The 15,392-nt window shown below is 41.1% G+C and overlaps 1 protein-coding gene across 1 annotated transcript in view; it reads left to right on the top strand.

The window, feature by feature from the left end:
• Window positions 1-15,392, top strand: part of DNAH5 (dynein axonemal heavy chain 5) — a 174,361-nt gene that overhangs the window by 24,779 nt on the left and 134,190 nt on the right. Inside the window, exons 2-6 of the mRNA XM_039910642.1 lie at window positions 3,411-3,545; window positions 5,249-5,333; window positions 10,943-11,106; window positions 12,264-12,485; window positions 15,241-15,378. Coding sequence (XP_039766576.1) covers window positions 3,411-3,545; window positions 5,249-5,333; window positions 10,943-11,106; window positions 12,264-12,485; window positions 15,241-15,378 — 744 coding nt within the window. The remainder of the gene's footprint in view (window positions 1-3,410; window positions 3,546-5,248; window positions 5,334-10,942; window positions 11,107-12,263; window positions 12,486-15,240; window positions 15,379-15,392) is intronic.

The following is a 15,392-nucleotide window of genomic DNA, read 5'->3' as shown; positions in this document are numbered from 1 at the left end:
AAGTGAATTTACCAAGTACTAAGCCCTCATTTCCTCTTATCATTATTATTATTATTTAAGCGCTTAATATGTGGCAAGCACTGTTCTAAGCACTGGGATGGATACAAGGTAATCATGTTGGGACTCACGGTCTTGGTCCCCATTTTACAGATGAGGTAACTGAGGCACAGAGAACCCACGATCACAGCTGACAATGCAGAGCCGGAATTAGAACCCACGATCTCTGACTCCCAAGCCCGTGTTCTTTCCACTAAGCCACTCTGCTTCTCTTCTCCCACTCTCTTCTGTGCTACCCTTGTACTTAGATTTGCACCCTTTACTCACACAACCCTCAGTCCCACAGCACTTGTCCATAATTTATTTTTTATATTAGTGTCTCCCCTTCTAGATGGTAAGCTTGTTGTGGTCAGGGAACGTGTCTACCATCTCTGTTATATTTCACTCTCAAGAACTTAATACAGCGCTCTGCCCCCCAGTAAGTTCTCAATAAATGCTATCTACTCATCCAGGACACTATTTAGTGACATTACCTCCAGGAGGAGAGAAGGGTTGGGAAGAAGGATGCAGAGGAGGAAGAGCTCCTCCTCAGACTTTCTTTCCCTTCAGAGGAGCTCTTGATGCTTTGGGGGCACTTGGTTTTCAAAATCAAAGTGGGTAACAACTGTCCTTTTCTAGAAACAGGGCCATGGGCCTCCTCGAGAGCAAACCCACACTAGCAAAAGAGGGGCCGTTGCTGTCATGATGGACAAGGGGAAGATTTAGAAGAGAAGTAAGAAAGCCCAGAAGGTGTGAGATCTTTTTTATTTAGTCATTTAATAGTATTTATTGAACACCATGTGCAATATATTGTACTAAGCATTGGGAAAACATTCATGGGTGAGTATTAAACCCCATTCCTAACTTGTAAGGGGCTCACAATCCAAGAATAAAAATGGGAGAATTGATGACAGACCTATAGGGAAAGGTGAAACAAAAACAACAAAAAAAAGAAACATGAAAGGAAAAACCTTTCCCTCTTTTTAAAGATGGGCCCATTTGCCCTTTTCCAATCTTCAGAGAGGTCCCCAGTCCAGAAAATGACAGCTATTGACTCTGCAAGAATACTCCACCAATTCCTTAAGCACCCTAAGATAGTTGCCAACTGAGCCTGCTGATTGTGGCCAATTTAAAAAAATGGATTAATTTCTATGGAGGATCAATAAGAACAGATTCAAGAGCACAGTGGTCCAAGAAATTGGAGATGTGGGATAGTTCTTTTGGGTTTTAGGAGTAAATGAAATGAAAGGCAAACTCAAAGACTGAGGTGGAAGATTTCAGCCAATTTAAGATAAAACCACTGGGTTTTCTACACGATGGGTGTGAAAATGGATGCTTGGGATTCACTTACACCTTATATTTCATCCAGTGTGGTAAACTTTTTTTAAATTCAAAACTTGCTGAATCTCCAGAGCTTTTAATGATATTATTTGTGTTCCTCTTCCAGAATATCTATCAGGGAAGTTGGAATCCTTTATCACTAGGGAAATTAAATTGGGATTTAGTATCATTTGAAAATATTTATAAAAAAAGTAATACTGAAAGTGAAATGAGATGAATTTTTGTAATCTGCAAGAACAATAATAATAGCAACTATTTTAAAAGGCTATTTGGTCCCTTGCTAGGGTATGTTTTTTACAGCTGGGAATTAGATTAATTAGGAGCTGGAGTTTAGAATTTGAAGAGCAGTGAGTTAACTGGATTTGAAAACTCTTGCATATCCAGGATCCAGAGCCAGCTCTAGAGTGATGTAGATTATGGTAAAGGAGTTATGCTGAGGTCCTATCATTCCTCCACACGTCATGTCCTCACCCTCCCAGATGCCCTGACATTCTTTCCCTCAAGCTCTGGCTTCTTGTGGAGAATAGACGTTGGCATTGTGTAGGCTTCATGATTTAGACTCACTATGGCCAGTTGGAGAGAGGTGGGGATGAAAAGATTGCACAGTAGAAGCTGTCATGACCTGTCTCTTTTGGGGGCACGCACCCATAGCTTCCGAGGCTGATAAAGAGGTGCGGAAGTGATAGGGACCCACCCAGCTGTGGATGCTCACTCCTTAACTGAGAGGACTTGAGCCTGTGCTAAACATTAGACTTGAGGGTCAGAACAATTTTCCTGCTCTTCCTCCTTCTACCTTCCCTATCTTGTAATCCACACAGTCCCCAGTTGGTACGGATGAGGTAATAGGTGAAATCAGATTTATGCCTCATTACAAAACGTAGCCCGAAGAATCACATGTGGTTCTTTACTGATGTAACCAGGTAATGGCAAAAGGCTTAAAAGAATGGAGTCATCTTCCAGTTTTAATTAATGACTCGGCAGGCATTGAGTTTAGTTTGAGAAATACATTATGGAGTAATAATTTATTAGTGTGGAAGATAAAATAAAATTGTCACTTCCCTAGATGAGTGTTTATAGATAAGTCTTAGGGTGGCCACTGATAGATACATCATGACCTAGTGGCAGGAGCATAGATCTTGGAGTCAGAGGATGTAAGTTCTAATTCCAGGTCCACCACTTGTCCACTCTGTGACCTTGAGCAAGTCACTTAACATCTCTGTGCCTCAGTTACCTCATCTGTAAAATACTATTATTATTAATAAACTTGCAAATGCCAGATGTTCCTTGGCTGTGAAGCATCAAGTGCATGTTACGTTATGTGAATTATGTAAATTATACAGCACAATGTAATGATATAATAATAATGATGATATTTGTTAAGCACTTAAGCACTGGGGTGGATACAAGCAAATCGAATTGGTTACAGTCCTTGTCACGTGGGGCTCACAGTCTCAATCCCCATTTTACAGATGAGATAACTGAAGCACAGGGAAGTGAAGTGACTTGCCCAGGGTCACACGGCAGACGTGTGTCAGAGTTGGGAAGAGAACCCATGACCCTCTGACTCCCAGGCCTGTTCTCTATCCACTCTGCCATGCTGGTTTACGCAACCTGTAGTGGAGATCCAGAGAATTTAGGGCGGGTGGCTGGTGGGAACCCCTGCACAACCCCTTTCTCTAGAGCTGCTTTCTCTACCCAGGTCTGCTGTGTAAGCAGAGGTGCTGCTTTGGAACTACAGGACTTTTTAGCAGGAACTGAGCCAGAGGGAACCTGTATTTGGTATTTTAAAGCCAAAGTACCGGATGCCGAATCTATTCCAGACAAGGGACAGACCAGCTAAATACTGCACTAGACAGTATTTAGTGTGAAACAGGAAGAATGACCACTCTACTAAATATAGATGAGAGTTTGAAAGTATGCAAAGTGAAGGAGGAACCCATCTCTCTTCAATGCTATTTAAATACAACAGGCTGGAGAAAATACAATGGAATGAAGTCATTGCACAATGAACACGCCATTATTTTTCTTTTCAGCAAAAGCTCAAGGAAGAGAAGGAAGCTAAACGGTCTCATTTGGATGGCAGGCATGATTATTTATTTGCAACTGTAGCTTCCTGTGTGGATCTGGAGAAGGCCGAGGTAGAAGATGCTATTCTTGAGGGAAATCAGGTACCGTGCTTTTGTCATCATCACGATCACCATTATAAGTAGGAATGGACCTAGACATTTGCTGACCACCTATTGAATGCAGTGCACTAGACTAAGTGTTTGAGATGCACCACTGAAGCTTGTGACAAGGAACTTACTCTCTAATGGAGCAATAACAGATACTTGTGGCGTTTTTACCATACACTACACTGGGAAAGAGTCTTTGTGAGTTGGGGTTGCCACAATTTTAACTTGTGACCAAAGGCAGTTGTTTTGAAAAAGGATGGAGCCCTTAGAGAGACTTACTAGTCTTCTGGTCTCTTGCAGTTTGAGGGCGTGGGAATCTATGGGGCTAGTTCTCTGCTTTCCTGATTTTTTTTTTTAATGGTATGTAAGTGCTTACTTTAAGCCAGGCACTATACTAAGCACTGAGATAGGCACAAGCTAATCGGGTTGGACCCAGTCCATGCCCCCATGAGGCTCACAGTATAAACCTCCATTTCACAGAAATGGTGACTGAGGCCCAGAGAAGTTAAGTGACTTGCCCAAGGTTACAGCAGACACTTGGCAGAGCCAGTATTAGGAGTGCGTCTTCTGACTTCCAGGCCTATGGTCTTTCCACTGGGTCACACTGTTTCTACATGCTTGAATATTTTAATATTTATTCCCTTGGGAGACTAATAATGGAAACATTGACAATTTCAAATTTGATAGGAGGAGGGATCCGGTTTTTTTGGTTGTGGGCAGGGAATGTATCTGTGTTGTATTGTCCTCTCCCAAACATTTAGGACAGTGCTGTACACACAGTAAGCACTTTAATAAATATCATTGATGATGATAAAATGTGCAGGCCAGATTTGTTTCTTTCAGCCTCCTACGCAAATGGAACAGGGTCTTCTTTAGGTAAATTTGTGTTTTTGTCTGCCTGTAACTTGCTTATTTAGGATCTTTGTCATGTGTGTTCTCAGACCATTTTCAGTGATTAATGTTATTTCATCTTAATGATGTACAGTGTGTTTGGCTGTTCTTTAGAAAGCAATCTGATCTTTGCCATCGAAGAACTTGTAATTCAGTCACTAGACTTTAAGAAAATAAAATAGATCTGGGCTAACAAAATACCAAGGAAACAATCAATACGTAGACAAATCTCTGTTAGATTAACTCCTCAAGGTCACAGATCTCATCTCCTATTTTTTTTTGTCTGCCTCCAAGTGCTAGTACAATATTCTGCTTGAATGGAAGGTTTTCAGTAAATGCTGTTAAAGTAAATGACAAGAATTTAGGAAAATAAGTAACAAGTGGGAGTGGTGATAAACCATTTAAGTATAAGCATCTTAGATTATACGTTGATGCATTTACTGTCATTTCTTCCAAGTAAAAAGAAAAGGGAGTGAAATAGTATCTTTTTACTTTTGGGTGTGAAACACCCAAATATATCCGTGACTGACTGAGGCAGAAGGATCGACTATCAATAAATAGTATTTCTAAGTGCTATTATATTACATTTATTTAATTTTTACTGTATTAAGTGTTTGGGAAAGAACAGTGCACCAGAGCCCGTAGACCTGTTCTCTGTCCACAAGGAGCTTATTGCCTAGATGACCAGAGTATTCTTTACACCTTCATTCACTGATTATGTACTACTGCCCTGGTTTTTGAAAATCACTGTGTTAAAATAGATTCTAATCCAATATACTCATTAACCTTTCATTAATTTTCCACAGATTGAACAAATTGATCAACTCTTTGCCGTTGGAGGGCTCCGTCACATCATGTTTTACTATCAAGAAAGGGAGGCAGCTGAAGCAGGTAGGCAGGTGATAGTTTCATTTCAAGTGTCACCGAAAATGAGTCTAGTGAAGGTTTGAGTTGACCTTTCTTCCACCTGATTGAGATAAGTGGTGAATAATGAGTTGAGTTGGTATATTTTCTAGGACTGTGGTATCACAGTCTACTCTAGAATTATCAAGATTCATAGCCATCATATCCCAAAAGAATAGTTTGGTGGCATTATGGAACCAATCATATTTATTGAGCACTTACAGTGCAGAGCATGTACTAAGTGCTTGGGATGGTACAATATAATAGAGCTGGTGAACATGTTCCCCGCCTATAAGGAACAAACTAAAGTTTTACAAAACTACGAATAATGATGGTAATTATAATTGTGGTATTTATTAAGCACTTACTATGTTCTAGGCACTCTACTAAGTGCTGGGTTGGATGAAAGCAAATCAGGTTGGATGCAGTCCTGTCCCACATGGGACTCACAACCTTAATCCCCATTTTACAGATGAGGTAGCTGAGGCATGGAAAAGTGAAGTGACTTGCCCAAGGGCACACAGCAGTCAAGTGGCAGAATCAGGATTAGAACCCAGATCCTTCTGACTCGCAGGGCCTTGCTCTCTCCGCTGAGCCTCAATGCCCAAACCTGGGTACGTCAGACTTCATCTCTGGCTTGTTGAACAGTTCTGTAGCATCAATTAAAGTGAATTCTCAGCACCAAGGAATAATAATTGTGAGATTTATTTATTTAGCACTTACTTTGAGCCAGGCTCTGTAGTAAGTGGTGCAGTTGCTATGTGGTGATCAGGTCGGACACATAATATCAGGGCAACATCACAAATAAAGAGGCTCTGAACAGATTCAGTCTATTTGCTTTTAAGCTATATACCTAACACAGGTCAGATGTGTGAGGAAAATGAATGACAAAGGGCACCCAGGAGCCTCCTGTCTGGGAGCTGAAATGGGACAGTGGAAAGCAAAGTGGGTAGAAGTCAGTCTGATCCGATTTTATTGTATTTACCCCAGTGCTTGATACACAGTAAACACTTAATGCCGTTATTATTATTATTACTAAAGCACCACTTCACGCAGTGTAGCATCATAGCTGAAAGCTGAGAGAAGCCTCCAGCAGGTGTTATCTTGTTATGATGCAATCTAAGGCTCTTTTTTTAGCAGAAGCTTCAAGAGTGATCACCAAAAAGAGGCAAAAATGAAAACCACACCAGGAGCTGCAAAAAGCGAGCATCCCACATAACAAGAGCTATGATTTGTGGCTTCCTTGGAGTGGTCAGGGTGGTCAGTTCCACATAAGCATTTTCACTACCATTCGCATTCACAGAAAATCTTCACCATCAATGGGGCCACCTTTGAGTATGAAGGGCAGCTATATATTTTTGGATCAGTATAATATAAACCTTAGTGAAATGTCTTGGTAGGTTTGTTCTTTTTCATCCATTTTCATGCTAGTCAGCAAACACTTATATTTTTATTATTGAACAGATTATGCAGGATAGTTGTTGTTTAAGGTTGCAGCCTGCACATAAATGGAGGTTTTAGAGTTGTTACTAAAAATGCCACATACATCCTTGGATTTTTATGACTTTATTATGATCCTCTTGCAAATGGGAAATTAGTTTATTGCTTTTAGCTTGCAATGCATGATTATGTTTCATCGTCTGAAAATGAAGAATAGCATTCTTGAATACTGTAAATCCCTGGCATTTTCCAGGCTTATTGACCTGATATTATTATGGTGCTCAGAGGGTTTATTAAAGCTTAGAAGGTTTTGATATGAATGTTTTTTGCAGGCAAAAATGCACATGTAATTATGTGTGTATGTATATAAAACACTAATTATGTGGAGCTGAGGAGCATTTCTTTTTCATTTTTCATATGTAGTGATTTTATTTTTTTATTATAGCACTTAAGTGTTTGTGTGTTCCAAACACTGTACTAATTCTAGGGTAGATGATCAGATTGGGCACAACTCTGTTATACTGTACTCTCTCAAGCACATAGTACATAGTACAGTGCTCTGCACATAGTAAGTACTCAGTAAATACCTTTGATTAACACAGTCTCTGTCCCAAATGGAGCTCATGATCCAAGAGGAAAAGGAAAGCAGGGAATTTATGGGGAAATGGGGCCCCAGAAAGTTTAAGTGACTTGCCCAAGGTAACAATGAAGATCAGTGGCAGAGCTGGGACTAAAACCCAGTCTCATGTACTTTCCATTAGCCAACTTGTATTCAAAGTAATTATATACAAAGTAATACTTACATAATATAATTGTATTGTATACTTATATACAAAGTAATTTGTATTTTCAGATTCTTAGCATGATCTCAACTTCAGTGAGAGGTTGTTGGTCATTTACTCTAGACTGTAAGTTTGTTATGGTCAGGGAACATGTCCACTAATTCTGTCATATTGTACTCTTCCAAGTGCTTAGAAGAGTGCTCTGTAAATATGTTTGATTAATAAAAATGTACTGAGTTATATTTTGATAAAAGCCTTTTAAGAATTCTGGATATGATGATTATAATGATAGTCTTCTGTCATAAATGATCTTGTATTTTGATTTAAAGAGGTCCCTTAAAATGATCTTGTAATTCTTTTCCCCTACAGTGAACTTATCATGTTTAATATACTTTGCACATTTACTAGATGCTTAAAATGTGCAATCTTTCTGCTTGTGTCCATTGGAAATTACTCCCCGATGCGCCCCCACCACGCACCCACCCTGCCGCCAAAAAAAAACCCCAATGCTGTTCAAAATGTTCAAAATGTAACTTTAAAAGTTCAGTCAGACCCCAGCTGAATGTTACCTAGCCCCATAACAGAAAAATCTTGCTGCCTCTAAAAACTGTGTTCTGACCTCTTCCCACCTTTTCTTAGTCAAGTTTTCCTCTGGAATATCAATCTTTGACCTTTTAGATAAGGTGGCAAGGCATCTGGAGAGTGTACCTCTAACATGTGATAATCCTTGGCTAGGAAACCTGAACTGTGTTCTGTGAGGTCAGTAGTATCAGATTTACACTTTTACAGGTTCAGATATCTGATGTAGATCTGGGAAAGGGTTGGACATTGGGGTGATGATGATCACTGTTTGTTTGTCACCTTCCTTCCCTCTCCTATATCCCTCTAGTTTGAATTCACAACAGACAAAAATGACTGTGCAAAACTGAGAAGGACCAGGTTATGTGCAAGACATGCACATTTATACCATGTTATTATGCCTTTGAACTTCCTGACTTTCTACTTGAATTGTTTGAAAACTCATCCTTATTTGTTCCTTATGTTTTTTTTCTGATGTTCTTTTTTGACATTTTCTACCTTTGATTAAATGTCTTTGCTACTGTTATTTCCAACTATGTCCTGCATCTCAAGTCTTTTATTCAGCTCCGGTTTTAATTCTTGAAAGCATCCTAAATGGAGAATAAATCCCATATGTCAATCTGCATGGGAGACTGCCTCATCACGTTGGTCAATCTCAAAACTTGGTCATCTTGTTCCACTGTTATGTTTTCTTTATTTTCCTGGAAGCTTGAGAAGAATGAACTGTTTTCACTCTGTTCTAGTGAAGGTCATGCCGAACTGTAATGATGTCCATCACTGACTTTAAAGCTTAAATCATCTCTCCTCCTCCTACCTTACCTCGCTGATTTCCCCATATCACCCCCCTAATCTAACTTAACCTAGCCGCCTCCCCCCCCCCCCCCCCCCCCCCCCCCCCCGCCCGCACCCGCAGGCTGTAAGCTTGTTCTGGACCGGGCAAGTGTCTACTCTGCTGTATTATACTCTCTCAAGTGCTTAGTACAGTGTGCTGTGCACAGAGTAAGTTCTTAACAAATACCATTGATAATAATGCTACAACCCAACCTGCACACTTCACTCCTCTAACACCAACCTCACTGTACTTCTGGCTCATCTTTCTTGACATTGATCCTTTGCTCATGTCCTTCCTCTGGCCTGAAACTCCCACCCCATTCATATATGACAGAGCACCATTCTCGCTATCTTCAAAGTCACTTTCTCTATTCACCTTCCCTGCGGTGTCGCCTAGGCATTGTCATTCATTCATTCGTATTTATTGAGCACTTACTGTGTGCAAAGCACTGTATGTAGGTCTTTACCCCTTAAGCACTTTGATTTTTGACCCATCCCAGAGGTATTTATAATAATGTTGGTATTTGTTAAGCGCTTACTATGTGCAGAGCACTGTTCTAAGCGCTGGGGTAGACACAGGGGAATCAGGTTGTCCCACGTGGGGCTCACAGTCTTCATCCTCATTTTACAGATGAGGTAACTGAGTCACAGAGAAGTTAAGTGACTTGCCCACAGTCACACAGCTGACAGGTGGCAGAGCTGGGATTCGAACTCATGAGCTCTGACTCCAAAGCCCAGGCTCTTTCCACTGAGCCATGCTGCTTCTCTTATGTATATATTCATCTGTGTTTATCTAAAACTATAGCCTATAAAGTGCTTGTGGGCATGGATTGTGTCTACCTACTCTATTGTATTGCACTCTCCCAAGTGCTTAGAATAGTGCTCTGCACCCAGTAAATGCTCAATAAATACCATTGATTGATTAACGATAGATGATTGATTAATTGATAGATGATAGATGAGACTCAGTCTGGCCCAAGACCTCCACCCTGAAAAGCTGCCTGGAGGAATTGAATATAGTTACACACTAGGTAGGGTGAAGGGAGAGAGGGCTTGTTCAGGGAATAACAGAGTTAAACAGCCATGTTTGATTATCGAGGCCCAAGAATGCCATACATAGCTAAATAGTCGCCATCAACTTGAATTTTTTTAAACCAGAGAGAAACATAGTTGGACTGTGTCCAACCTGATTATTTTGTATCTACCTGAGCACTTAGTACAGTAGTTGGTGCTTAATAAGAACTTAACAAATATTATTATTTTTATTATTATTAGATGTCATGTCTCACAGAGATGCTGTGCTTAATCAAGAGAGACATCTAGTTTGTTATTTGCTGACCTTTTCAGAGAGACCTGAATAATAAAAATAGCCTCAAATCAATCTTGAGTTTACCAAAATATAGACAATGATACTGAGGTTTAAATAAAAAGTGATAGGTCCTGAGAGAAAAAGCCTTTCCTAGCTATAGAGTCTTCTGATACAATATCTAAAGATTTTGAAGATCAGTCACCAAATGCTAAGACGCTCTTTGGAAAAATGTGCCTCAGCTACCATTAAAGCACCTTCTGAATGAAATCATTCACAGGAGCACTTCCAAGAGGCCTTTCCAGACTAAGTCCCACATTTCCTCATCTCCCAGTCCCTTCTGCATCACCCTGACTTGCTTCCTTTGCTCTTCCCTGCTCCCAGCCCCGCAGTACTTACATACATATCTGTAATTTTATTTATCTGGATTGATGGCTTTCTCCCCGACTCTAGACTGTAATCTCATTGTGAGCTGGGAATGTGACTATTATGCTCTCCCAAACATTTGGTACAGTGCTCTGCACACAGTAAGTGCTCAATAAATATGATTGCATGAATTAATGAAATCTTTGGAGATTAATTCCTGGGCCTTAATCTGTCTTCTAGGTGGTGATGCTCATAGGAAGGAAAACTCAGTGTTATAATTGTTTCACTTGTAGGACATTCTGACCTTCCAGGAGGAGGGGTGACTCCCCTTTCAGGAAGGATGAAGAAACCCAAGGTGTTCGTGACAGAAGGAAAAGATGTGGCTCTTACTGGTATCTGTGTGTTCTTCATTAGAACTGATACCTCCAAAGCCATCACCTCCGAGAATATCCACCAGGTGAGAGTCAGATGAATTATTTCCTGGAATGCACTATAAGGAAAAGGCTTTCAGTTCCAGTTCAAGTTGGGTTATTTACGAGCTGAGTACTTGGGGAACTTGGCAAAACTAACTGAGTCAAGGGCTCTGATAGATTACTTTTTTTTTTCCTTTGTTCAAACCAGGTCCTCAGGAGAGAAATAATTGTGGGTAAAACCTGGCTCTGTATTTGTTGGCCTATGTAATCACAGAATGTAGGGGTTAGAGTTGGCTAAATCACCAATTATGCATATCATTCGTAACATCAATGCCAAGGAGTGATTTGGAAGGAGAAGCAAGTGAATGGTAGGGGAGGAGGCAAAAAAACCAACTTTATCAATGGTGTATACTATTTTGGCCATTGCACAGTCACTTGGCATGTGTATTTCTAATATAAACAACTAACGCCAAACAGAAAAGGAGCTAGACATTAAGAAAAAAGACATTCAGTTGGTCTGTAATAGGGTGAAAGAATTAAGAATTTGGAGGCTGATAGGAGAGGTGCATCATATGCTTTTTAAAGGCTATCTGTTAAAGCATAAATGAAGTAAATGAGGTTTGGGGAGCTAGGTAATAAGTGTCAAAGAGGAAAAAGGCAGATGTGCTGTCTAGGAATAAAGAGAGCTTATATCTTCAGAACCAGAGTGATCCAAAAGAGGTGTCATAGATGAAGACAAAGGAGAGGGCAACATACTGCAGTTTGTAACATTACATCCCTCTGTACATAGGAATACGTTATTGCCACCAAAACACAGGGTAGAATCTTACATTATTGTTCTTACTGTACAAGTCTTAGAAGTTGCAAATTAAAAAAAGGTAGCCAACAATTTATATTGTAGTTCATATTGTAGTTGGAAATGAAATCATTCATAAATCATGAAGGAAAATGAGATGCCTATTGTTTTGGGGAAACTTTTGACAGGACCCATCTTGCTAGGTAACGCATATAAAGCATATTACTTTAAATAGATCTCCGGGGAGAACCGATTGAAAAGAATCCCTCTACAATCAATGCATTGTAATACACTGAAATTGTCTTTTCCAAATTTAACGTAGAAAGTCCATTTAGATTCGCCACTTTGCAGAGCAAGGTTGGTTTCTAAAACAGAAATCGCGGGCATGTTTTTATTTTTTTTCAGGAAGTGAGTTTCAACATGCTGGATGCTGTGGATGGGGGCATATTAAGCAGTGTGCAGCACCTGCTGTCAGAAATCTTTATTCCAGCTGTGAAGACGCTGAACCGGGGGTGGGGGGAACTGGCTGGCTTCCAGCAAGCTGCTACCATTCAGCAGGATTTACTAGGTTCTCTGGAAAGCTTTGTGACTGTCCTTCGAGGTGCTCAGCAGAGCTTGAAAGAGAAGGTAAGCTTGTGCATGGGTCTCTTCCTAACCCATAAGCCTCGTGATAAATCACATAGGTTATGCTTTATCTGGGCCTTTGTTGTCCTTCACAATGAAAATCATTGTGGTTTTTAAGTGCTTATTACGTGCCAGGTACTGTATTAAACACTGGGGTAGATACAGTGCAGTCATACCACCTGGGGTTCACAGTCTAAGGGGGATGGAGAATGAGCATTTAATCCCCACTTTGCAGGTAAGAAAGCTGAGGCCCAAGGAATTTAATAACTGTGGTATTTGTTAAGCACTTAGTATGTGCCATGTTCTGTACTAAGCACTGGGGTGGATACAAGGAGATCGGGTTGGACACAGTCCCTGACCCACGCGGGCTCCCAGTCCTAACCCCCATTTTACAGATGAGGTGCCTGAGGCCCAGAGAAGTGAAGTGAGTTGTCCAAGGCCACACGGCAGGCAGATGGCAGAGGCGGAATTAGAATCCATGATCTTCTGACTCCCACGTCCGTGCAGTATGCGCTATGCCATGCTGCTAAGTGACTTGCCTATGATCACACAGCAGGAAAGGGACAGAACCACATCTAGGAGCCAGGTCTTCTGATTCCCAGCCCTGTGCTCTTTTCACTAGGGGCTTCTGCTTCTCAAGGTGTTTCAGCATCAATTAATGCCAGAAGAGGCCTCTAGGGTGGTGAGAATCAGGCACTGGGTGCAATTACATCTCAGTGGAATACTCAGTTCATATTGAGTTTCCAATGAACGTTGATTCTAATGTAAAGTCTGAACCACCATTAACAGTTATATGATTGAGTAGAAAGAGAAACAGTTTCATTTGATTCTTTCCTCCCAAACCCTTCCCATCTGAATATCAAGTCCCATTTATTTTGGGTAAATTGAAGGAAAAACTAGTATCATCTGAAACAAATGGAGAATGTTTCCACCTTTTAATTTATTGCAAATTCCATTTTAATTATGTTTATCCACCTACTGTTGGATTCAGTCTACTAAAAGCCTGTTAAGGAGTTTAGGAACAGAGTCACTAGTGAAATTGCTACCGATAACTAATGAATGGGACAGGTCTGTTTGGGGTCATCTCCCCTCACCAGGCAGTTAGGTCCTGGGAGAATAGGTGACCATTGCTTTATCTACATCTGCTTTACAGAGCTAAGGTGACCAGCTGTTGACTTCAGGATAACTCAATTCTGGCAGAGCTAGAGGTGTAAGGATAGGACCTCCTTTAATCCCTGGATCCTGACATTCCTCTATCCATTCCTCCCCTTAATCTTAGCAGTCCCCAGCACCCAACCAGGGAGCTGGGAGAGGAAATGTGGGTGAGGATGGTTGTCAGAACTTGAAGCCAGAAGAGAGGGGGTTTGGGATCCAGACAGGCTGAGTAGGGGTTGGAGGGGAAGGAATTGAACCCATCCCCTTATCTTGCCCCATCTATCCCTGGCCCATACTCCATCACTTCCCTCCTCTCTCAATCATTGGCTTCTTGGACTCTGGCCTCCTGACTGACAAAGATGAAGAGAATTGGTTTGTTCAGGGGGAAGTGTCAGTCTGGGTTTGATTCCCACGATCCCTGTCCCCAAATCACCCATACCCAGGCAGTTTCCTCAATCCCCAGACTTTCTAAAATCTGAATCCTGCATTTTGCCTCCAGAGGATCCAGGATTAGTAGAGGGGAGAGTTATGGACAATCATTTGGTATTGGACCAATGCCAGGTCTAGTAGGATTGGAGTTAACTAGACTGTGAGCTTTGTGGACAGGGAATGTATCTACCAACTCTTTTATATTATATTTTCCCAAGTGCTTAGTACAGTGCTCTGCACACAGTAAACGCTCAATAAATATGATTGTACTGTGGATGCATCGTAGTAAAACTTTGGACTCCTGGAAGGTGAAGGGCTCTCAAGAGGCCATCTAGTCCAGCAGCCTTGAGGCTCCTTGCCTGGGAATGGTGAAAAGCTGTAGTGTTAGGTGTTTCTCCAGTTTCTGCACACACAGGGGTGGGTTGCCTTTGTCCTTTCCTTTCCCTCTTCTCCTGGCTCCTCTTACCTCTCCGGTCTCAGTGTCCCCATGCTTCATTACTTCTCCCTGCAGTTCTCCACGTGGCTAGACCCCAGATCCCACTCCAGGGTATAGAACGGTCATCCTAGCGATACTGCCAGGAGAGTAATGAGGGCAGCAGGCCTGTAGTCATCCTTTCCACTCACCTGCCAGCATCCAGTGTACCCTGGAATTGGAAACTGAACAGATCCATGCATAATTAAAAGGAAAAAGACTCTATATACTATTCGCAGAAACCTGATCAAGATACTAACTTGAAGAGAGGTATCAGATTGAATTCCTTCCAACCTCCCTGATAATTTGTTTAGCCTAGAAAGTTCCACAGTACTTTATAATATGTAAATTGAGCCCTCTAATGGCCTTAGTTCCCCTAGATTCTCATTTTGCCTTTTCATTCATGCAATCATATTTATTGAGCGCTCACTCTCTGCAGAGCACTGTACTAAGCATTTGGCAATGTCACTCAGATTGACCTTGGTCAGAGTCGTAGAGAGATTTCTACTTCTGTGAAAAACAGGAAAAATAAACCAAAAAAAAATCCCTCCCCCCCCCAAAAAGAAGAGAAAAATACAATTTTTTGACACTGACCTGGACCCTTGAAGGTTCCTTTTGGGATTTCATGCTTTAAAAACCACCAGTCCCTACCCCTAGAGCACCAAAACCCTTAATTTGACTTTAATTTTTACTTTCACGTAGGTGAACCTTCAAAAATGTGAACTATACGACTTAAAAACTCTGAAAGACCCTGCTGACTTCCTCTCTGTAGCAAACAGCGCTGAGGGGTTGGAAAGAATAGAAGGATGTATTAAGATTTGGATCAATCAAATTGAACAGGTAATTTCCATATC

Source organism: Ornithorhynchus anatinus, chromosome X3 (assembly GCF_004115215.2).
Source record: "Ornithorhynchus anatinus isolate Pmale09 chromosome X3, mOrnAna1.pri.v4, whole genome shotgun sequence".
Lineage (NCBI taxonomy): Eukaryota > Metazoa > Chordata > Mammalia > Monotremata > Ornithorhynchidae > Ornithorhynchus > Ornithorhynchus anatinus.
This window is presented reverse-complemented; position numbering and strand designations above follow the sequence as displayed.